General features: G+C 44.3%; 1 protein-coding gene and 1 pseudogene across 2 annotated transcripts in view; one reads left to right on the top strand and one right to left on the bottom strand.

The window, feature by feature from the left end:
* LOC149462579 (ras GTPase-activating protein 4-like) overlaps positions 1-24,615 on the top strand; it is a 213,779-nt gene that overhangs the window by 172,569 nt on the left and 16,595 nt on the right. For both annotated transcript variants that reach the window (XM_089676574.1, XM_089676573.1), the window contains exons 13-19: positions 235-427; positions 5,380-5,517; positions 7,565-7,709; positions 9,367-9,536; positions 17,553-17,690; positions 18,663-18,798; positions 20,098-20,218. In XM_089676574.1, coding sequence (XP_089532700.1) covers positions 235-427; positions 5,380-5,517; positions 7,565-7,709; positions 9,367-9,536; positions 17,553-17,690; positions 18,663-18,798; positions 20,098-20,218 — 1,041 coding nt within the window. The remainder of the gene's footprint in view (positions 1-234; positions 428-5,379; positions 5,518-7,564; positions 7,710-9,366; positions 9,537-17,552; positions 17,691-18,662; positions 18,799-20,097; positions 20,219-24,615) is intronic.
* Positions 15,395-15,600, bottom strand: LOC149462580 (U2 spliceosomal RNA; annotated as a pseudogene).

The following is a 24,615-nucleotide window of genomic DNA, read 5'->3' as shown; positions in this document are numbered from 1 at the left end:
CGCTGGTGGGGGACACCAGAAGAGCAGGCTTGGGGTTCCTCTGTGCAAAATCATTGCACAGAGCAGGTAAGTATAACGTTTGTTATTTTAATTTAAAAAAAAAAAGAGGCTTTACAATCACTTTAATATAGGAAATCTCTGTGCCCCAAAAGTGTCCTTATAAATGCACTGTTTTCTTACATGAAACTTCAAATCCTGATTAAAATTCTACATTTTCATCCTTTTTTTTTGCAGGTGCTCAGGGCTACACCGGATCCAGACTGAGAGTGAAATAATTCTGCAAAGTGCTCAGTATCTCCAGTCTTACCTGACCGATCTTCTTATTGCAATAGCCAAGTCAGTTAACACTTGTCCAGTTACTATACGAGCTACATTCCGGCAACTCTACAGGCGGGTGGAAGAGTGTTTTCCGGAGAATAAACATATGGTTTGTAAAGACAGTTTATCAGAGCACAAATCTGTTTGAATCACATACTTTTCTAAAAGACTTGCCACCCCTTCATCTTTAAGAATTCTAATAATGAGTATTTATATTTTTCAAACTGTCAAAATATTTGAATCCTCTTTTAACCAGCTAAGCATCAAAAGCATCCTTTCTCAACTAGGGTCCCGTGGAACCCTGGGTTTCTTCTGGAGATTGCTAGGGGTCCCTTCCACTGACCAGCAATATAAGGGTTCATCTCTCCTATTGACCACCAGTGTAAAGGTGCACCTCTCCCATTGACCACCATTGTAAAAGGGAAACTTTTGCTATGATTTTCAGTGTAATAGGTTGCACTTTTATACTGCCCATCAATGTAAAGAGACTCCACTGACCACTAATGCATGTATCAATTTTCCCTTTATTGAAAATTCTTGCTGACAATAAAGATAAAATACTTGGGAATATACATAAAAAATAAATACATATTAGCAAAAAAAGAAAAACTTTTCAGCACAACAAATTCTGTGCTTCTTTATGCCAAAAGAAAAATTGTATAAATTGATATTTCATTACTGGAGGGAAAATAAAACTTTAGAATCCCACTACTATGCTAGACATCAAGGTGATGAAGAAATAAACCCACGCCAAACATGCACGCAGCCCTTCTTCAAAAAGAAAATACTAAACAGCAAACACCAAGGGAGTGAAAAGAACAGCATAAGAAAAAAAAGCTACCCACCCAGAGATAGTTCACCAGACAAAAGTCTGATATTCCTCCATTCCCTTATCCATATGGAATTTTTTCACTACTCCCAATGTAAAGCAATATTACAACTTTTACTGTCCTGCCATTATTATTAATAACCTGGTCATAGATGTATTGAAATTTGGCTGGTTCAGCAGGGACCGGCTGAATTTTGATTCATGTTTGGCTGCTCCTGCTCAACAGAAACCCATCTATCGACTTGTGTAGAATGGGAATGTTGGAAATTTTTTCTTGATCAGTTGCTGCATTGCTTGCTTGTGTGGATGGAAGAATCTGTCCTTTTTTAGCTTTAGATTTTAAATAAATGATTATTATTGAAGGTAAAGATATATAATGGAGTGTTTAAAAAATGATCTGCTCTGGGTGTCAAATATGCTAGGTATGCCATATTACTTATTCCTTTAATATTATATCTGCAACTTACTGATCATGCTACTGTAGCATAATATTTTTTAGCAAAGGTTCTCTAAGACCTACACATTTTTTTCAAAGGTTCCTCCAATTTAAAGCGTTATTAAACCCAAAACCAAAAATGTAATATATTGCAGCTTACCAATCAGGACAGCCATCAGAAATTTTGGGGCCCTTTACACAATTTTATGCCTGGGCCCCTACGGGCCCGACCACCAACATTTTCCAAGGCCCGCCCACTGGCCATCCCACCGAATCCACCCACTGTCCAGCGGTGTACACATGTCGCAGCCGCAGCAGGAATTATACACCCTGTCACACTTAAAAGGTGTAAGGCCTGCCAAGTGTGACTCTACAGACGCCCTGCAATTGTATGCAAGGCATGTTATAAAACACCTCTTCACCTCCTGCTTTATCCCTTTGGTCACTGTACTGCACAAGGTTGCAGGGCACTTGCAGAGCAGCCCCATTCACTTTAATGGGTCACGCTTGGCAGGCACTAAACCTGTTAAGTGTGACAGGGTGCAAAATTCCTGCTGCGGCTGCAACATATGTACATCCGTTAAAGAAGGTGTGGTTGAGAAGTGGTAAAAACAGGCCTCAACTATGCGGTTTTACCACCCCCCAAGCTGCAAATGCAAAGAAGTCCTTACTGTCCTGAGCCCCCTATCATAATTGCTTTTCAGGGGATCCCTGATGAGGACAGAGAGGGACCCCTGGGATGAGGACAGAGAAGGACCCCTGGGATGGGGACAGAGAGGGACCCCTGAGATGAGTACAGAGAGGGACCGCTGAGATGAAGACAGCGGGGGACTCCTGGAATGAGGACAGAGAGGGACCACTGGGATGAGGACAGAGAGGGACCCCTGGGATGAGGACAGAGAGGGACTCCTGGGACGAGGACAGAGACAGGCCCCTGGGATGAGGACAGAGAGAGACCCTTGGGATGAGGACAAAGAGGGGCCCCTGGGATGAGGACAGAGAGGGGTCCCTGGGATGAGGACAGAAAGGGACACCGTGGGGCGAGGACATAGAGGGGCCCCTGGGATAAAGACAGAGTGGGATGTCATGGGATGAGGATAGAGAGGGGCCCCTTGGATGAGGACAGCAGAGAGGGGCCCCTGGAATGAGGACAGAGAGGAGCCCCTGGGATGAGGACAGAGGGGGACCTGCAGGATGAGCACAGAGAGTGGCCCCTGGGGTAAGAATAGAGAGGGGCCCCTGGGATGAGGACAGAGAGGGGCCCGTGGGATGAGGACACATAGGGAACCTTCTCACATGTCCCATGCCTATTGCCTCTCTGTTGCAGGCAGCATCTCTTTGATTTGGGGCAGAGGGGGTGTAAGAGGATATGTGTTGGGTGGGTGCTTTGTGAGGGGAGATGGGGGGTGTTGGATAGTGAGTTGGGAGTTGTTGGATTTTAAATCCCCCCACCTCATCTTCCAGCACAAGTCCTCTCCCCTCTGAAAACACTCCCCAGCATATTTCCTCCCGGTCTCATCACTCCTCCTTGTGTGCATGTTACCTGCACCCCCTCCACTCCCTTTTACTGTGTCTCCCTCCTGTGGGTCCGTAAACTATACACAGACCTCAGATCAGTGCAGCTCCCCCCCCCCCACATGTTCCTTCTCCTCCTGTCTGTACTTACCTGCGCCCCATTGCAATCCAGCGCTGTGCATGAGAGCAGTGGCTATCCAGTCCCTGTCCCTCCTCACTGGGCAGATCGATGGCAGTGGGAGCCATCGGCTCCCTCTACTGTGATAACGGAGCAGGGGGCAGGGCCGAGCCCTGCTGTCTGTGTCTATGGATGCAGGTAGCAGGGCTTGGGAGCAAGCCCACACGAGTACCCCCATAGGAAGTGGCTTCCTATGAAGGCACTGGATGAAGAGCAGGAGCCAGGAGCGCAGGTGGGGGACCCAACCAGAGGAGGTTCAGGGATGCTTTGTGCAAACCATTCCACGGAGCAGATAAGTATAACATGTTTATTATTTAAAAAAAACAAACAAAAAAAGCCAAAGCTTTGGAACCAGTTTCATTTAAAACTGTAAATATAAGCATTTGATTGATTCACCTGTGCTGTGCCTGTGCCTGCTTATCTGCTTTTCATTTTGGCTGTATGTTGATGATGAATGTTAGCTAGTTTCTAGCATTTTGAGAATATCTGCACATTGAAATGGCCTTTCCAGTAAAGTAGTGGAAAAGCCAATGATGACATACAAAGTGTAGTATCCAGTAGCATCAGCATACTGTGTTTGCCCTTGTTGAAGGCAGTAAGACCATCAACAATACCCATTTGTTTTATAAGGAAAACTAAAAACCCTGGGCATGATTTTTAAAGTGATCTTGTTTTTTTTGTTTTTTTAAATAACAAACATGGTATACTTACATGCTCTGTGCAGTTGTTTTGCACAGAGCAGCCCTGATCATCTTCTTTTCTGGTCCCCCACTGACATTCCTGGACCCTCCCTCCTGCTGAGTACCCCAAGAGCAAGCAGCCTGCTCTGGAGGCACCCAAGCAGGCACACTCCCAAGCTGCGGCTCTGCTTGTCTGTGCACACATGAGCCAAGGCTCAGCCCTGCCCCCTCCCTCTCCTGATTGGCTTACTGGCTGTGATTGACAGCAGCGGGAGCCATTGGCTCCCATTACTGCCTCACCCAACCAGGAGTGAGAGTCCTTGGAGAGCTGAGGCTCTCGTGGACATTGCTGGATCGAGATGGGGCTCAGGCAAGTATTAAGGGGGGCTGGGGGGGCATTTGCACACTGAAGGTTTTTTTACCTTTATGCATACATGGCCTTGAAAAAGTATTCATACCTCTTGAAATTTACAGTCAAAAACGTAAATGTATTTTATTTGGATTTTATGTGATAGACCATCGATGGTGAACCTATGGCACACGTGTGCCATACCCTGTCTGTGGGCATGCAAGCAGATCGCTACTCCCCGTCAGCCATCGCCAATTCACATGCTTGGAACCGAGTTGCACCTCTTTTAGTGACGTCATCGTGCCTGATGCTTGAGCATTTCAGCCCCCTCTTCTGGATCCTTCACACACAGCCAGCTTCTGGACCCAGCAGAGTGGTGTCACCTGCAGCACAGCGGTATCCATGGGGATTTCTCTTACCTGGGCACAGCGGGCCTTGTTGTTCCATATAACGTTGAACTTGCATGGTGGGAGTAACATCTGGTTTCATACAGTTCTTTGTTATAGAAGCAAAACATCCAGTCATTCAGTTTCACTGTATTATACATCCAGAAGCTCTTTGTTCCAGGGAAAGCAGCAAAACATTAGGTGATATCCTCAACGATGTCACAAAAATGGTGATTTACATCATGGCTCAAGCTCTTAATTGTTGACAGTTTCAAGCACTTCTTGATGAGGTTCAGGCACAGTATAATACTTTTCTTATGTAGAATAATGTCCGGTGGCTGAGCAGAGAACGAGTCCTGGAGAGATTTGTAGCCTGCTTGGATGAAATTAGGCCATTTATGAATGAAAAGGGGCAGGAATATCTGCAGCTCACTGATATGGCCTGTCTTACCACCCTCATGTTTTTTACAGATTTTACACTACACTTCAGTGTACTGAACAAAAAACTACAAGGTTTAGGGAAAACAACAGAAATGATGTTTTGTGACATCAAAACATTTGTGAGAAAAATGCAGGTTTTTGAAAGGGACCTTGAAAGTGGGCAGATTAAATATTTTCCAAATCTAAAAATGCAAAATTGTCTTGGTTTAATACTTTTGGTAATTTTGTTGGTCTTTTTGTTTTCCAGAATGTGAAGTTTATTGCAGTTACCAGTTTCTTGTGTCTTCGGTTTTTCTCTCCTGCTGTCATGTCTCCTAAGCTTTTCCATCTCAGAGAAAAACATGCAGATGCTCGGACCAGCCGGACACTGTTGCTCTTGGCTAAGGTAATGTCTTTTTTTATATCACATGTGATACAGAGACTATACAGGGAATGCTTAGAATTGCTTTTATATTTTCTGTGCCATGATAGTCTAACTGTAAAAATAAAATAAATAATAACTGGGACTATTTTAAATGTACACCAATAAAATTGTGGTATGTACGCTAGTAGCATACGAATGTGTCCGGTGCTGTATTTAGCCTTGTTCTAATAATGAATAAAGGTTGTGTGTTTTTTGTAGGATCATATTCAAAGAAGAACCACAAGAAAGAAAATTTAGGGATGAATCATTATAAATGTCAACCTATCACTGTTTGTTTCTTTATTTCATATCCACAATGAGGATGAAAAAAATATTTAATGATATTTTGGTATATAGTCAAAAAGAAGTCCGTGTTCAAGTCACATGCATCAGACTAACTACATTAAATTATTAATTTTAGCAAGCATTAAAATAGCTTTAAAATACCCTTACCATCCCCTGTAATTGTGGAGAAATGTATCTTCATTGTAGAGAAATATATCTTCAAAATTCATGACAGAGGCACTGAAATTGCAGCTCCTTTTCCCCAGTTTTTTACCTTTCTAATGTAGCCAAACAGCAGGGGCTTTTAGAAAGAGTAACAAATCAGCACTGCTCAACTATGACCTGCTGAAGAGCTAAGGAACCAGTGACCTGGCTTTACTGTCTCCACCCTCAGCTTCAACATACAGGAGAAATTCCAGCAGGCAACTTGGTATAGCTCTGTTAATCTAATTTTTATTGGCTACATGGTTAATGATGGTTAATACAAGACAAATATGGCAATGCATTTCAGGCATCAGGCCTTAATCATAGCATCATGTATGATACTGAGTTGTTGGCTGGACTTGTTATGTTGAAGCTTTTAGAAAGAGACTGAAATCCAGCATAAGAGTCTCGGTTGTAATCTTTGAGCATGAACTACTCCAGAGTGCCTATATCATTAATGACTTGCTTTAAATATCTTTTGCTGTATGTTAAGAATATGTAAATAATAAAATTTCCATAGTCTGGGCACTGTCCTTCTAGTGGCGGACAGCAGTATTAAGGGCTGTGAAAATGGTATTAGAGTTGGTTTTATCTTCCCAGGTAAGCTCTCTCATCCATCTTCCTCCACTAAACAAGGTTCTCATTTCAGTTAGTGAGGTACTTTATGGGCCTGATTACTTTGACTTCTGGTGGTAGTTATGGCATTATTTTGCTGGTAACAGGTGTTACTGAATGGAGAAAATTAGGTTCTTGAGCATGCTAGTCAGTTTTGGGGGACACAGGATGGACTGCGATACCTCATTTAAAAATCAATCTCCTTTGCTCCTTTACCCTTGATACCCCTGTCCATGACAAAAACCATTCCTCTCTGCCTCCATACTGTAAGCTCGTTGTCTTGAAGGTACTAGTAGATTAGGTTCAGGTGTGGCATATTTTTCATTTATTCAGCACATAGGAACACCACTGTAAATTACACCAATTGTTTTCAACATCTAACCTTTGTACAGTTGCCATATATATTGTACATTGGTAAGAGTGTGGGGATCTAGATTAGAACAGATGACAGGGATTAAATTATAAAGGCACCTTTAAAATAAATTTTGACCTAACCCAGCCCTCCTAATCAAGCTTGCCAAATATATAGTCCTTGGATGCAGTACTTCACCATTGCCCTGTCCTCCCCTGCAGTGTGCCCTCCAGTTTTGGAGGTCTTTGAAGTGGACATTCATGCACAATGAATGAGCATAAGGAATAACAGCTGCCAGATCCTTGTTTTGGTACTTGGGCTTGCAACAATCATCACTGGAACATATCTATATTCTCTACCCATTCCCTTTACAGAGTGTTCGTTTTGCAGTATTAAATTAACACACAAGTAAATGCTAGCACTAAGAATTTTAAAACGATAAATATATCTCCTTGCATTTCCATGAACATCATCAAATAATCAGTAACTATAAAACATTAAGAAAATGAAACTAAAAGATTATATTTTATTCATATATTTACCATTTCATAATAAATATTTTGTTTATTTTAGGCAATACAGAATGTTGGTAACATGGATGCTCCAGCAAGTAGAGCCAAGGAATCCTGGATGGCTCCACTACAGCCAACCATTCAGCAAGGAGTTTCACAACTGAAGGAATTTATTATCAAACTTATAGATATTGAAGAAAATGAAGGTATTAGTGCTTAATAACAACAATTTTAACTTTAATTTGGACATTGTTCAATAATCAAATGTGCATACATGTCTGTTATAGCAATGTCAAAGTGAAAGTGAATTAAAAGTGAAAAAAAAACAACATATTAAAGACAGTAAAAGTCTAGGTTAAAGTCAAAATTATAATAATGGATGATACCCAGTTTAGAGTGACACAAGTAATTGGTGAAATGTTATAATCATTATAAGCAGGTGAGGTTATCTGCAAAACAAAACTTGTTGGGTTATCCCCACGATTCTCAGAATTTGTTGAAAATGAGCTCAGAAATTGCCCAGGGCAGAATACTAAATATAAACTAGACAGATTCATGCTCAGGGTATAATTCAAAATATAGATGAAAAGCTGCTAGCACAGTAATATAATACCTAATATTACCAAAATGATGCTCCAAAGTGCTGTTCTACTCCTTACAATGCAATTTCCCCCATCCTCTGGAACTCCCTACCCCAATCCATCAGACTGTCACCTACCCTCCTCACCTTCAGGCGCACCCTGAAAACCCTCCTCTTCAGGGAAACCTACCCCAACCTCACCTAACACCCGACCTCACCTAACAACTAACCTCCTCCACTCCTCCCACCACTCCATCCCCCACAGCCTTCTCCTCCTGTACCACCTTCCCCTCCCTCCTAGATTGTAAGCTCGAAAGAGCAGGGCCCTCGAACCCCTCGTGTATTGTATTGTTACTGTCTTGTCCCATGTTCTGTCCCCCTTGCTACTGTACAGCGCTGAGCAAACCCTTTGGAGCTATATAAATACTGTATAATAATAATAATTAAACCAAAATATAGCACAACAATTTGTCACAAATTTAAATATGAACACACATGTATCAATGTACAAACTGTATCAGTGCAGTTACCTAAAAGACACAAAATCAAAATGTAAATAATTAAGTGTCCAATTAATAGAGCAAAGGTGTAAATGAATGGGCTCAAATCGCACCACACAGAATCACATGTGAATTGCACAGGAATGCGGTGAGATTCCTGTGCGATTCACATGCGGTTCACAGTGTGAACCTAGACTTAATATTTTAGTGTTCCCTCACAAGTTCCAGAAATGCAACATGCCACCACTGTGTGTGCAGGCAGCTTACCAGAGGCTAGCGACCCCCCAGCGGTATACAGTGTGTATATTGTAACCAGGAATCACAGGTTAAGAAACAAGACGCATTCTGGAGTTTATTTGCTAAGGCTGGAAAGTGCAAAATCGGGCTCAATTCTGCATAGAAACCAATCAGCTTGTAACCTCAGCTTGTTCAACTAAGGGTTAGCAATAAAACCTGGAAGCTGATCGGTTTCTATGCAGAAGTGAGTCTGATTTTGCACTGTCCAGCTTTAGTAAATAAACCCCACTGTAAAGAGAAAACATAGCAAGGTATAGACAGAAGAGATAAAATAACATACACAAGGAAATGCACAGAGAGACGAAAAAATACATTGACTCCATTGACACCAAATGGATCTGAAAGGATCATTACAATTGTCAGTATTTTAAGCTGCGTGTCTGCTTTTGTAATATCATGATGTAACAGGACACTAAGGATAAATGCACATCTGCATGTTTAATTAAGCTGGTCATTGCATTTATTATATGGGCTGTTATCTTGCAGAGCTAGATCTACAGAAGTCACTAAATCTTCAGAGCCTTACTGTTAAAGAAGGTCAGTTAATGGTCTACAAAACTAAATGCAAAGGATACCTACTGACTTCATCTTTCAAAAAGCTTTTCCTCTCACTAACTGTTGATGCCTTAAATTTTGCCAAGACTCAGTTTTCAAAGGTAAAAAATATAAAATATCACCTTTTATCTTCATATTCTTTATTCCTTTGTAATGTTCAAACTTTTTGTAAAGCTACTTTTTGCATTTTTAAGTGAAAGCACAGTCCAATCAAATATTTTCATCTGACATGTCTGCTTTGCCCAGTACAAAGGTCTCTGCTAATACTTTTTTTTTTTTTTTTGCACTGCACCAGTTTTCACTGGAGCAGTGCAAAAGAACTTAGTTTCAAAGAAACCAGGCACTGCTTACTAAAATAGTAGACATGAGGGTTAAATGAACTTTTATTGCAGAAGCATCAAAAACAACATGTTACGTGTAATCGGGGTACATCTCACCCTGTACTGCGACGCAGCGCACCACATAGCAATACAGTTCCAAACATACGATAAATACATTCAGGCAAATAAATACATTCGCTCAGCGGTATGATGCCTGACGTGATGTGCACAGAGGATGAATCCCCCGGATCACCACGTCATGCATGACTCCGCTTACCCCAAAAACTGTAGCATCCTAATACACTATACATTTCCTAGTCACTATGTCATGCACGAAAACGATAACTGAAAAAACACTATCAACAATAGGCATCGGGTGTGTGGGGGGGGGAAGGGGAGGGAAGGGGGAAACACAGGCCCGAAGCTTTATTGAAGGGACAAAGACACGCAAGGGGGAGTAGGGGGAAGGGGGAAATCTTCAGACGTCCTCTTCCTCCTTAAAGTCCAACAAGGAATAGTCTCTGAGCAGACTGAGGATCAGTCTGCGGCAGTCCTCAATGGACATCCTCTCCCGCTGGTGGATGAGGCGCTTTCTGGCGCACCATAAAGCGTCCTTAAAACAGCACAGCACCCGCCAGGCGCCGTCAATGTCCTCCAAAGAAAAAGTTCCACAGAACAGTCCATTCAACACCCCAAAGTGAGTGATGGCTGTCTGTGGCACAAAGTCCTTGAGTTCAGGTTCCAGGGCCCCCAACAGGGCCTGAGCAAATGAGCACTCCCAGAAAACGTGGTAAGACGTTTCCTCATGGATGATGCAGAAGGGGCAGTGTCTGTATCTGCTCAGGTTCCTGGCATGCATAAATGTCCTGAGAGGCAGTCCCCCCTGGATAGCCATCCATGCCAGGTCTTTGTGCCTGTTGGTGAGGATGTTGGAAGAAACATTCCTCCAGACCACCTTGCAGGTGTCTGAAGGCAGGCCTGGAACCGACTCCAAAATGTCGCTGGCTCGGATGAGCTTGTAGATCGTCTTTGGCTTCCACAAGTCCGGCTTGACTCCCTGCAGCCCTTGCTCCCTGATGAACTTGAAGGTATCCAAGTAGAACCAAGGAGTGTCCCAGTTGTAGGGGATGGAACTATCCCAAGTGTCCCACCCCAGGGACCTCCAGAGAGGCAACAGGAAGAAGCGAGACATTGCGTTCCCGCCAGAGTCCGTAGTCCGTCTTGGCAAAGTTCTGCGGACGCAGTTGCAAGCAAAGAACACCCTCAGCTGGGTGGCGATGTCGGGCACGCCCTTACCGCCCTTGAGGGGTTCCTTGAACATGACTGCCCGCTTCGCTCTGTCCATCTTGGAGCCCCAGATGAAGTGAAACACCGCCCTGGTGATGGCCTTGCAGGTGTTGACCCGGGGGGGCCAGGCCTGGGCGAGGTACTGCAACACAGGGAGAATCTCGCTGCGGAGTACCAGTGTCTTCCCTTCGATGGTGAGGTCTCTGAGGCTCCAGAGTCCAAACTTTTGGCGCATCTTGGCCAGTCTCTCCTCCCAAGACTTCAGGGCTGCGCCCTCGGCACCAAACCAAACTCCCAAAATCTTCATGAAGTCTGTCTTGATGCCAAAGGGCATGGATGCAGAAGAAGGCAGGAACCACTTTCCGAAGAGCATGACTTCCGACTTCCCGCAGTTGACCTTTGCCCCCGAAGCTTGGCCGAAGTCCTCGCAGGTCTGGACGAGCAGGTCGATGGAGCGCTGGTTGGCACAGAACACCGTCACGTCGTCCATGTAGAGCGAGCACTTCACTTCCCGTCTGTCTGGTCCCGGTGCGGTGATTCCCCCGATCTCTGGATTCTGTCTGATGCATTCGGCGAAGAGCTCTATACAGCAAACAAAAAGCAGAGGTGAGAGAGGACAGCCTTGTCTGACCCCGGAGAGAACCGGGAAGGGGTCAGTCTTCCAGCCGTTCACCTGCACGGAACTACAGATGTCATTATACATGATGTCAACATATGAACAAAACATTTCCCCGAGACCAAACCTGCGCAGGGCTCAGCACATAAACCCATGGGAGACACGGTCAAAGGCCTTCTCCTGATCAAGACTGACCAGGGCCGCGTGCACACGGCGGTCCTTGATGTATTGGACCGTGTCCCGGACAAGCGCTAGGCTGTCCGCAATCCTGCGGCCAGGAATGCCACAAGTCTGATCCGGGTTGATGATCTGTCCGATGACAGCCTTCAGTCTGTTCGCCATGACCTTGGCGAGGATCTTGTAGTCCACGTTCAGAAGAGAGATGGGACGCCAATTTTTCAAGTCACATCTCTCCCCCTTACGCTTGTACAGGATCGTGATCATCCCCTCCCTCAACGAAGGAGGCATCTTGCCCTCCACCACCATCTCCTCGTACAGCTCGAGCAGGTCCGGGCCCACGAGATCCCACAGCGCTACATAAAGCTCCGCTGGGAGACCGTCGCAGCCCGGGGTCCTGCCTTGCCTAAAGGATTTAGCGGCAGAGTGCAGCTCCTCCAACGTCAAGGGGGCGTTGGTGGCCGACAAACCTGCAGGATCAATAGTGTTAGAGATACCTGACAAGAACCTGTCGGCCGCTTCCGAGTTTGTTTCTTTAGGGGAGTAGAGGTCGGAGTAGTAGTCGCTGACCACTTCCATCACGGCCTCCTTCCCCTTCTGGAGTGTTCCAGTCTTGTCACGCAGCTCCGACAGGGGTGTGTGTCCTGAGTGGAGTTTCCTGAAAAAGAAAGAGTTACACTTCTCACCTTTCTCGAGATGCTCCACTTTGGCACGGAAGACAATGTGCCTGGATTCTTCCTCAAAGTGCTTTTTCAAGCACTTCTTGGTGTCCTCCAGGTCTTGCCTCACGTCCCAGCCACAGTGGTGAAGGTCCTGCAGGGACTGCAGCTGACGCTGCAGCCTCCTGAGTTCCTTCCTCCTGGCACACACTTGCTGGCGTCCCCTGGCCTGAAAGAAGCTGCGCAGCTTGACTTTCACGAACTCCCACCAGTCGCTGACCTTAGGAAAGAAAGACTTCTCCTCTCGCCAGGCACCGTAGATTTCCCTGAGCTCCGCTAGCAGTTCCTCATCGCCCAGCAGGGTGCAATTCAGCTTCCAGGAGCCTGGGCCCGGGGCAAAGCCCTCTCCCAGATCACCTTGAAAGTGAATGGCCCTGTGGTCAGAGAAAAAGCAGGGAACCATGGAGAACCCGCGGTGCCTGACTGCCCTGGAGGTGAGCACAAAGTCAATCCTGGAGCGCACAGATCCATCGGGGCGGCTCCATGAGTAGTTCACGGAACCGCGCCCCACGGATCCCACTGCGTCTCGCAGGGAAGCCTCTGCAATCATCTCCCGGAGCAGCTTCGAGGTGGCGTCGAGTTTTGCGTACATGCTGGAGCTGCGCCCATCCTCCTCTATCGGACAGTTAAAATCACCGCCGATTACTACTGTTCTCGTTGTGGCGAGTTGCGTCCGCAGGGTTTGGAAAAGTTCCAGCCGTGCGTTCTTCTCCGGGGGAGCGTACACGTTGATGAGCCTAACGGGCTCCCCCGCCCACGAACCATCTATGACCAGAAGGCGGCCACAGACGAGCTCATGGACGGAGTCAACAGTGAAACGTCTTCCCCTGATAAGAACCGCAACCCCTGCGGACTTGCAATCGCCACCCCCAGACCAGTAGGAGGGACCGTGGGTCCACTGGGAGGACAAATGAGTGTACCTCCTCAGAGGGGGAAGTGCGCACTCCTGAAGCATGTACACATCACTCTGCTGTGTGGAAAGAAAGGTCAGCACAGTCTGCCTCCTAGACACGTCCTTTATGCTCCTCACATTAATGGAAAAGATAGATATCTCAGCCATCATGGGAAAGAGATGAAGGGGTTAGTCGGCAGGGGCTGTGCTTACCTCCCCTGGGGAGGGGGGGCGACCTCTGTGACCTCTGCAGCCTGACAGGTGTCCTGGCCCAGACCGATCTGATTGAGGACCTCGTTGAGGACCTCATTGAAGTCGGTGGAGAGATCTGGTTCCGACTGGGTCAGAGCCATCTCTTCCTCCACCTCTTCTTCCTCCAGCGTGTCGAGGTCCTCCCCCACGGGGTCGGGGCCTGCGGCATTCTGGAGGACGGCAGGCCGCTTGGTGGCAGAGGAGGTGTCCTCCGCCTCCGGGCTGGCCTGCTCCTTCTTCCGCTTCCTGTACCCCGCCGCAGAGTTGCTGACAGGGGTGACAGGGGGAAGGGGCGGGAAGTCCTCCTGGGAGGACAGGTCCGGGGGGGGTGGGACCGGGGCGGGGGCAGGGGGGCAAGGGGGGGTAGGGGCAGGGGGACCAGGGGCCAAGGGGCCGGGGGCCGGGACAGAGGGACCAGGGGCAGGGGCAGGGGGGCCAGGGGCAGGGGGACCAGGGGCAGGGGGACCAGGGGCAGGGGCAGGGGGGCCAGGGGCGGGGGGGCCAGGGGCAGGGGCAGGGGGACCAGGGGCAGGGGGGCCAGGGGCAGGGGGACCAGGGGCAGGGGGGCCCGGGGGGCCAGGGGCAGGGGTACCTGGGGCCTGGGGGGGGTTCCTCTTACCCGGGTCTTTTGGAGGCTTTTGTGGCGTTGGTTTGGTGGCCGGGCCCTTGCTCAGGGCCCCGGCGTACGTCCTGCTTCTTTCTGGGCAGTCTCTGTAGACGTGCTCGGACCGTCCACAGAGGTTGCAGGTTCTGGACCTTGGGCAATCCTTGGTCTCGTGACCTGCAGACCTACAGAACCTACAAGAAAGCACACTGCATTCCTTACCCTCGTGCCCCGGCTGGCCGCACTTGCGGCATGACTGGGGTAGGTCTGGGTAGTGTAGGAGTCCTGATGACGATCCCAGGGAGAAGCATTGTTGCAGGTGTTGGAGATCTCCAGCGGGACGATCTCTTAGTAGCCTGCAAAACACAGCCCACTTACCAGTCCAGAAGCCGTTGGTGTCTAGTATCCGGACTGGGTCCTTCAACACGACACAAAACCTTTGGAGGTAGGTGGCTATGTCTCTGCCGGGGACGTGAGGGTTCCTCATGGACACCGTGATCCTTCTTTCGTCCCTTTGAATGGGAGAGTTCGCAGCGAACTTTCGGAAGAGGGAGTCGGGTCCAGCGGTCTTCACTGCCTCCCAGTACCTTCTGCACACCTGTAGGGAGACAAATGTGACAAGGAACAAACCTTTCACGAATGACTGCACCGACAGGGTCTCTGCTTTGCTGAATCCTTGTTCAAGGATCATTTTCTTGCCAAAGACTTCCGGGGTCATCTCCGGGATTCTGCCGTCCACCTCTTTCAGCCGCAGCACGACTGTCTGCTTCATCCAGGGCTCCAAGGGAGGGAGACCGTCTGCAGGGCCGGAGCGGTCTGGGGTGGAGGTGGAGGCGGAGGGGGCTTCTCCCGGGGTCTTGGCGGTGGTGGCGTTCCGTGGCTTCTTCACGGTCTGTTTCTTCCCCATCTTGGTGCAGAGGAGTTCTCAGGAGGGCTTCCCAGAGATCTTGGTCGGGTTCCTTCTCCTTCTTCTTCCTCGGCGGCTTCACTCTCGCTTGCTTAGCCTTTGAAAAGGCTATTGAGCGTCTACTGCCCGGAGGTAGTAACGCAGAGTGAACAAGGGGGGGGAAGATCACAAACTCGTTCTGTGTGGGGGCTAAGCCTCAAACCCAATAGCAGCAAGTAGGTGAAGCCGAATTTAATCGACGATCCTACAAGGCCGAGAAGAGGGTACCCCACACAGACCAAATGGCTTGGATAGATACAAGTGTTTCTCAACGTCCTAGCTGGAAGCCGGGACACCCCTAAAGGCAAGGTCGATACTACACTTGATCTTAGCCAAAAGGCCGAGAAGCGATGAGGGTTAAATGAACTATTTCACTCCTACATGTCAGAAGAGTTACCAATGATATAGTAATGTGTACCAGATAAATAAAGTCATGGTGAGCCAAAACCATTTCTATTAGTGTGGAAGGATAAGAACTTATATCAATTTTTCAGGGGCATTATTAGAGTGTTTTTCTCTAACTTCCTCTCTTGCTGACAACAGTTTCACATAAAGGAAGTGAGGGAAAATTTGCAATTAGATAGACAGAAATAGGAAGCTGACCAAAGTTCTAGCATTACCATGCTCAATTAAAAAACAAATACTCTTACAACCTTGTTTGCTGTGGGAGATTTTGTTTTTTGCTTCCTGTCTGTTGGAACAGTTGTCACCACAACAATAACTGGAAGGAAATGTCCGTAATGGAGCCCAGGATAGCAGTAAAACCTGACAGGGGTTCTTATCCTTTCCCACTCCATATGCAGGAATAATATAGTGCAAACAATATATCACTGTAATACAGTAGAGGTTTTTACTAAAACTTAAGAGTGCAAAATCAGGTGCACCTCTGCATAGAAACCAATCAACTTTCAGTTTTTATTGCCAAAGCTTAATTAAACAAGCTGACGTTAGAAGCTGATTGGCTACCATGCAAAGCTGCACCAGATTCTTAGTGTTCTAGTTTTGGTAATTCTCCTCCAGTGTATTGCACTTCTCAAAAGAATATACATTATGTGACTTGTGACCTGATTCTTGCAACAATGGAGCAAGAATGTAGTGTATAACCTATTATGGTTTTAAATAAATTCAACATTTATAATATATATATATATATATATTTATAAAACATGTACCATGAGTACAAAGGGAGAAGGGAGTGAAAGGGAAAAGAATGGACAAAATCAAACAGGTTCTTGTGGACATCCACAAATCAGAACTCCGTCATAAATGTACTCTAAACCCAGAGGTTTAATGAAAAACTATCATACCTAAGACACCAACTCACATAACTTTAAACTTACAAAGCCAAAGCCAACCTTACCCGATGTCTTAAGACCTTTTATGAATCAATGACAGATATAGCCAATGCCAATACTCTCTCAAATATTCCCTCAATTACTTTGCAAAAGAGAAGAAACATTACATACCCTTAAAAAATCACCAATGCCTTTGGCACCTTCTATTTTTCTCACCATAACCTATACCCAGCACTACTTTTGATTTGACAGATAGCATCAATTTATACTTTGCCTCCTCTAATCCCATGTCTCTAAAGTAATGGGTCACGACCCAAAAGTGGGTCGTGACCAGGGGCGGACTGAGCCACAGGGTAAGTACCCCCCAGGCCTCTCTAATGTCCCAATAAAACATCCAGTGCCTGGACAACATAGTTTAATAAAAAACGCTGGCCGCACTAATATAGTTGTTAAGAAGGCTGGGACCGCAAATACGGTCAGCCTTAACATTTATATTATTGCGGCCAGCCTGTCCCATAAAGGTGATGCGCATGGTGCACGTACAAAGCGGTCCCATGGCCCTTGCGCTCATTCATCTTTACTCCTACTCCGTGGCAGCGCTACGAGAAAGTAACATATATCTACACTTCCTTCCACTGAGCCAGCCATGCAGGAGGGAAGAAAAGCACTACTGGACACCAGGGAATGACTTTGCTATTTGCCATATTTACTGTTTTTATCGAAAGTGAAAGTTAAAGAAAATCCCATAAGTTGAGTTTTCCCCAGAACAGTAATAAAGGAGGTATAAATGAGTAATAGAAATTTTCCAATGACTAGATCTGGTAATCCTGGGAATTCCTTTCACTTCCTCTTTTGGCTACTGGACAGGAAATGAAGGTAAATTTCTCCAATGGGACACAGATGACAAAAGTAAGCCTGACAGGGGTTATAACCCTCCCTTATTTATCTAAAATTAAAAAAATTATGTTGCTAGTTCTACTTTATGGAAGGGTTTATTTTTTTTTTACAGACAAGTTCATTTATACCTCTATCAAGAATCCGAGCCTTGGAAAAGGTAGAAGAAAAGTGTTTTGGAAATTCCAACGTAATGCAGATCATTTACACAGATGAAACTGGGAGCCTGGAAGCGTTATATTTGCAGTGTAAGGTACTGATAAATTGCATTTTAAGAACAAACAATGTCACTGAGACTGTAACATTATTGTGTAAATAGGATTGAGCAATGAACGTATACATTAACATATTCATTTAGTTACATTATGTTGTTACTATTTGTTAGTATTGGAGATACTTACTGCCAAACACCCATCTCTTGTGTGTTTGCTGGATTGCATAGCATTTGACAAATATCTGTGTTTCTCATTCTTCAGTAGGGAAATGCAAGTCTTTTTAACATTTCCATATTTATAGTATGGTGAATGTTAAAGGCACAGATTTCAATTGATTTTTTTGACAGTCAAAGTTTACAGAATTGTTTAATCATTGTCTGTCCACTGATTTTTTTGGGGGACCAACCACTTTGCAGAAAAAAAAGAAACATATACAGCTAGTCAGTGTCCTTTCTATAGGTTGGTGTGGCTCAAATGTTACATGTGAAGTTCAGGTTCACAATATGAAGGCATGCCCACCAAATGTGCACAGGTGTAATGGGCAGCACAGTGGCTAAATGGTTAGCACTTCCGCCTGGCAGTACTAGGGCCGTTGGTTCGAATCCCAGCCACGGCACCTCCTGCCTGGAGTTTGCATGTTCTCCCTGTGCCTGTGTGGGTTTCCTCCGGGTACTCTGGTTTCCTTCCACACTCCAAAGACATGCTGGTAGGTTAATTGGATCCTGTCTAAATTGGCCCTTGTATATGAATGTGAGTTAGGGACCTTAGATTGCACACCCCTTGAGGGTTAGGGACTGATGTGAATGTACAATATATACGTAAAGCGCTGCGTAAATTGACAGCGCTATATAAGTACCTGAAATAAATAAATAATGAGCAGAACACACACTTCAATCTTTCATACCCAGTTTTTGACTGGCCACTTACGGATGTAAAAAAATACTTGCCAAGCACCCCCTTTTAAAACTTGTATGTTTAAAAAGTAAAATAAATATATCGATCTATTTTAGTGTGTTAATGAACTGAATCAGTGGCTGTCAGCTTTGCGAAAGGCTTGTGTCAACAACGCCAACATGCTGTGCTCATATCATCCTGGAGTTTTTAAAGGAGAGAAATGGAGCTGCTGCCACCAGAAGGACAAAGGAGGTATTGCTCACAATTTATAGAAATACACAAGAAATGGTGTTGATTATTAATGATTCTTTAGTTAGCACTGCATTTGTATCTTGTTTTAGAATTCAACCAAGCAAATGTGTCACTTGCTTTTGTTTAAACCAGTACAAATTGTTACAATATTCAGTAAGACATTAGAACTGAGAAATGTCATGGTTATGATTGCTTTTCATGCTCCTAACATACTGTCATCTAGCAACTTGGCTTTTTTTGGACCAGTTGTAATAGCTAAATTTTAAAGTATTACAGAGTTGTTAAATTGTGGTGCTGTGAACTGCAGCTACCTGTAATATATTGCAAGAAGTGTAACCAACCCCACCATTCCCAAAGAGCTCAGTTGATTACCAATAGTGTTGAGAGAAGGCTGGGAAGAGAAGTCAAGGCAATACATGTGGGCAATTTTCTGTCATAATAAAACGCTTTCAAAAGAGCTTTTTAATCAGAAAAACATCTGAATGGATCAAGGAAACCTACCTATCTCAGGCATATAAAATGTGTGTATGTATAAATATATGGTGTATATATATTGCTAAACCATCCCTCAGGAAATTGCACAGTTTGGTTCAAACGTGTGCAAATGACCCAGTCATTTATTTTTACTTTTAATGTGGTATCAGAGTCCACAGTAATTTCAGTACCATACAGTGTATGTTGTTTGTTTTTTCTACAATAGCACTCTCTGTTCATAAGAGCAATGATTAAGAAGTTTAAACTTGACCTTTACTTGTACAAAAGCAGCTGCCTAGTTAATGCATTTATTTTCTTTGAGCTTCTGTGGAGAATGTGTATATCAAATATGACTCCATTCCCGATACTGTGTTACTGGGAGGTAAACTCTAAAATGAAGATCCTGCACGTATGTAAAAAATAAAATTATGTAGAAATCGCCCACAATTAGTAAATTTCGAATTCCAAAACCAGCAAACAATGGTGAAGTGATTGCTTCCATCACAGACTCTTCTAAATTAATTCCAGGATAGTCTCCTTGGAAATTTTTACTGCTTTATTCCCAGTCTATTGTATGACCCCCTAACAGCTTTCCATACAGCATACAGGCATTATTTTCCTATGGTATCAATATTTACAGTGTAATGCATACAGTAATAAAAGCCTTTATTTTATGGATGTATTTTACTTACAATAAAAAGGGAAAGTAGAATTTGCAAAACATAGTAGGTAAAATGCCAGATATTAAAGGTAAATAAAAAGCAAATCTGTGATTCAGTACAGTACAGTGACCTGTCTGTTTTTCTGTGGTCTTGTGTAAATCAGTTGCTGGCTGTGACAAAACACGACATGAAGTCACATTACAGGAATGGAATGATCTCTTGAATCCTGATCTAGAGGCTCAGCTCATTTTCAGACACCTCATTGGAGTGAGAGAACAGATGAAGTAAGTGGGAGCAAATATTTTTATACATCTGTGCCAGTATATGTTGGAATGTTCCCTCAGTTTAAGAATTTAGAAGGAAATGCTGTGTAATTCATAATGAGTATCATAACGAGAATCACATAATAAAATGTTGTGCTCCCCATAAAATCCTTTGCCTGGAGTCCATCGAGGCATACAGCTTGATGATAAGTAACCTAGGGTTATATTGCTGCCTGCAGGAAAAATGAACACTAGACACATAGAAAATTGAAGGCCAACACCCATTGAAGCTATGCCCCCTCACACCTTCTGAGTTGTTGCTAACAGTTCAAAAAGAAAAAAACACTTGCAGGATCTTTTGACCAAAACTAGCATCTGCCAAAGCAGACACCCTGGCCATAAAAACGTAGACAACGTATGTACAAAAGATCAGGGTGCAGTCTTACAGATCTAAGACATAGAAGTCTGGTGATGAAAAATGCAGAATTACTCACTGTTCTAGTGGAATGGGCTTAAACAAGAAAAGAGACACTTTTCTCACAACTCACAGGCCTACACAGCGACCTATCAAAACCACTTATAAATAGTGGATCTGGAGCTAGAGACCTTATTTTAGATTGTTCTCGAATAACAAACGGATCAATCTGTCTACCTAAAGGAAATACTGACAGAAAGGTAAACAGCCAGGCATTGGAAAGACTAAGACCTCCTTGGGGATAACCAGTGCCAGACAAAGGGTAGGTAACACAATGAAGATGATTTACTAAGAGCAAATACAGTGTTCACTTTCCAAGTGAAGTTGCACTCCGCAAAAAATATATCCCCAAAGCTTAGTGAATGTAAATGGTAAAATTTCAGTTTGCAAAGAATACCCAATCACGGGTAAATAACAAAAAAACTGCATTTTTACTTGCACATGATTGGATGATGGAGGTCAGCAGTACTTGAAGTGGAACTACACTGTATCTGAGCATCACAAACCAAAAACGCTATTTATTTAATTTTTACATTTCAGAGCAAACTCTGAGAGTCTTTTTGCTGATAAATCTCTTTGAAAAACACCCCATAGCATTTAGAAAAAGAGATGATTCATGTAGCATTTATTTCCTGGAATCTATATCCCCTTAGCTCAGGCATGCACACTGAGAAAACCCCTCCTTTCCTCCTGAAGACTGGAATGTGTGACATAATTTGCCTAGGCCTGGAAACCAGGAAGTAACTGAAGACATGTAAAAAAAAGTTTAAAACCAGTAAATATATTATATCTTCCTATCTATTTACTAATGTTAACAGTGTAAGGATTAAAACCAGTTAATGTTGATTGAGAGAATGAATTTCCCCTTACAAAAACAACGAACAAAAATTCCCAGCTCCCAGCTCCGAACAAAAATTCCCAGCTCACTTACCGACCAGCCTGCAACAAACCAAATTGATCTAACAGTGGGGAAGGCATAGTGCCACATTCCTTGAAAAGTGAACAGCTTATTTGCCTTTGGTAAATCAATCCCTATATCTTCATTAAGGTGAGAGGCATAAACCACTGTGGGGGAAAAAAGGAGGTCCTTGGTCTCAAAACTCAGAAACCCTTTAGACTTAAGTGATGACCACAAGAAAGGCTACCCATACAGGACAGTAATGTCAAGAAAATGTCACAAATAGGTATAAAAGGAGGGCTTTGTAACTTGGACAACACCAACCTTAAAGAGTACCTCCACATTTGTTGAGAAATGTATATTGCAGGGATTTTACCAAACTACCTTTTGTTGCTGTGAAAAAATAGCTGCTTGTTTCACCATTCTGATTGCAAATAACTGATTCTGAATATTAGTCACCAGTTCATTATAATCAGTTGATACATGGTCTGTGTTCTAGTGTGGAAAGCTGCAGTGTCAACATCCCTTTAGGGATTTTTAGGGAATATCTCTTGCACGGGATGCCTAATATTTGACTTTTATCTTAGTGCAGACTCCTGAGGAAATCAGTAGGCCAATCACACAAGCAAGACATGACATTTCTGAGCACATTCTTTACACCAGCCTTTCTCAACCAGAGTGCCCAGGCACCCTGGGTGCCTTGAGGTTTCTTCAGGGGTGCCTTGGCAAAATGTCTAAAAATGGCCCAAAACTGGTATACAAGCCAGCAGGTAGAACAAGCCTGCCTGTTAGTTACACAAAGCCACAGGTTATCATTGTGCACCATTACAACCTTCTAGTCGCCAGCATCCTGACAACCAATGACATCATCAGTTGATAAGGAGGATGTCAGCTGCCTGCATAGCATCAGCGAATTATTAGCTAAAGCATGTTGTAAAGAATCAGACAGTGCAGCCACATTACCACATTTGATTGAGCTAAAGAACAAATATTTGTCTATTCCAAATATAGGAAGGAAGGAACACGGCAGAAAAGACATTGGGGAAACGTCCACTCACACCAATGAAAATAAGAATGTTGACCTACGTGTAAATTCCAGGCATCGTAGGGCAATTTCCTTGTCAAGTATTGAGGAAAGACAAAGGGAAAAAAGATCAATGTACAAATTAAGGTGGAAAGAAGAAATCACCATGTAAAAAGGCAGGTTTTTATCTCAAAACCACCTTTTCCTTGTGCAAAGAAAGAAAAGACTCTTTACAGGAAAAGCTGCCAACACAGAAACTAGCCGAACAGATGTAATGGCCACCAGAAAGACAAATTTACAATTGGGGGTATTCCAATGGAATATCTCTAAACGATTCAAAGAGGGTGTCTGAAGTACAGAGAGCATCAGGTTGAGATCCCAAGGTGACATAGGAGGTCAAATTGGGGGATTTATACGATCAACTCCCAAAAGAAAAGTCTTGATTAGAGATTGTGAGGCAAGAAGTTTTTGGAAAAGAATTGATAGGGCAGAAATCTGTTCCTTAAGGGTACTCAAGGCCAGATGCTGCCCAAGACCAGAAAAACATAGGCGAAAGTATGAATGATTGAGTATTCACTGGGACTTAGTTTCCTGTCCTCGCACCAAGCAATGTAAGCCTTTCATGAGTGACAGTAAATCTTGCCAGAGTTGTATTTTCTTGCTCTGAGTAGGGTGGGGATAACAGAGGTAGAAATACCTATAGCCTTTAGGACTTGAGTTTCAACAACTGTGCTGGTAAATCCAGTGACTGAAAGCAGGTTGAATTAAGAGGCCTTGGGCCAGTAAGCATGAACCTGTTTGGAAAAGACCAAGGCTCATCTGCCAAAAGTCTGAGTATGTCTGTACCATGTTCTTCTGGGCCAATTTACTGAGAGTCACTGGAATCTTTTCCTCCTCTATCTCACGCAGCAGTTGTGGGAGGATCTTCATTAGAGGGAAGGCATAAACCAGTTTGAATTGAATTCCAGGAATCAATCTACTGCAAAGACTAGAGATTCCCTGGTCTTGGATATTTATTTTGTTAAGATTGTTGTTAAACCTGGATTACCAGGATGTCCACATCTGGTTTTCCCCACCTTTTACAGAGATTTTAAAAAGATATCCGGGTGCAGATACGACTTCCCCAGGTCTGTACGTTGACGACTTAGGAAGTCAACTTGCCACTTGTCCATTTCAAGAATGATGATGGCTGAGAGAGCTGGAATGTGAGCTTTCACAGAGGAGAGTATCAGTAGGAGGTCTTACAGGTAACCTGTGACATAAATGCCCTGGGTCTGCAGAACAGCCAGCAGGAGGGAAGTACTTTTGTGAACACTCAGGGTGGAAAGGAGAGCATGAATGGTACTGCTACAGATTGGAAGTGTTGGTCTTCCATGGCAAAACACAGAAAGTCTTGATGTGAGGGAAGGATGGGGATGTGTATATAGGAAACATGTATGTTTACTGATGCTCATATGGTTTTGGCTTGAATACGTAACTTTCTTCTGAAGGCACTGGAAAAGCCATTCCTCATGCTGGAAATTGGTGCAAGACAGTCATTAAATCTGCTTTCTTTTGTTTTTCTGAAACTTGCAAGGTTTCTGGACAGGCCTGGTGGACTTTGGATCCCAGGACTAGCATCAAAAGAAGGTGTAATGCTGTGGTTTGGAAACTGATGTCTGGGGAGAGTGAAATGAACTTTTTTGTCTGAGCAGAAGTAGTAGCTGTAGAAGAGGATGCTGTTTCTTGTGAGGTAGAAGTACCTTTTCCCCAGTGACGTCCTTGATAAATGTATCAAGGGATTCCCCTAATAGGCGTTCACCATCAAAAGGCATGTGTAGAAGATAACAAGTAGGTTCAGCAGACCAAACTTTTAACCATAACGTTCTACTCATATGCACAATCTGTAGAACATCAACACCAAACAATAAAGCTAAGTGCATCAGCTGTAAATGTTCTAAGATAGCAGGGTCCTCAAGGACAGGTTCCTGGTTTCTTTTTTTTGTCTTGTCCAGTTATAAATAGTCTGGCAAATAGACATG

Source organism: Staurois parvus, unplaced genomic scaffold (genome assembly GCF_062004578.1).
Source record: "Staurois parvus isolate SC_StPar_1 unplaced genomic scaffold, SC_StPar_1.0 ptg000172l, whole genome shotgun sequence".
NCBI classification, from domain to species: domain Eukaryota; kingdom Metazoa; phylum Chordata; class Amphibia; order Anura; family Ranidae; genus Staurois; species Staurois parvus.
This window is presented reverse-complemented; position numbering and strand designations above follow the sequence as displayed.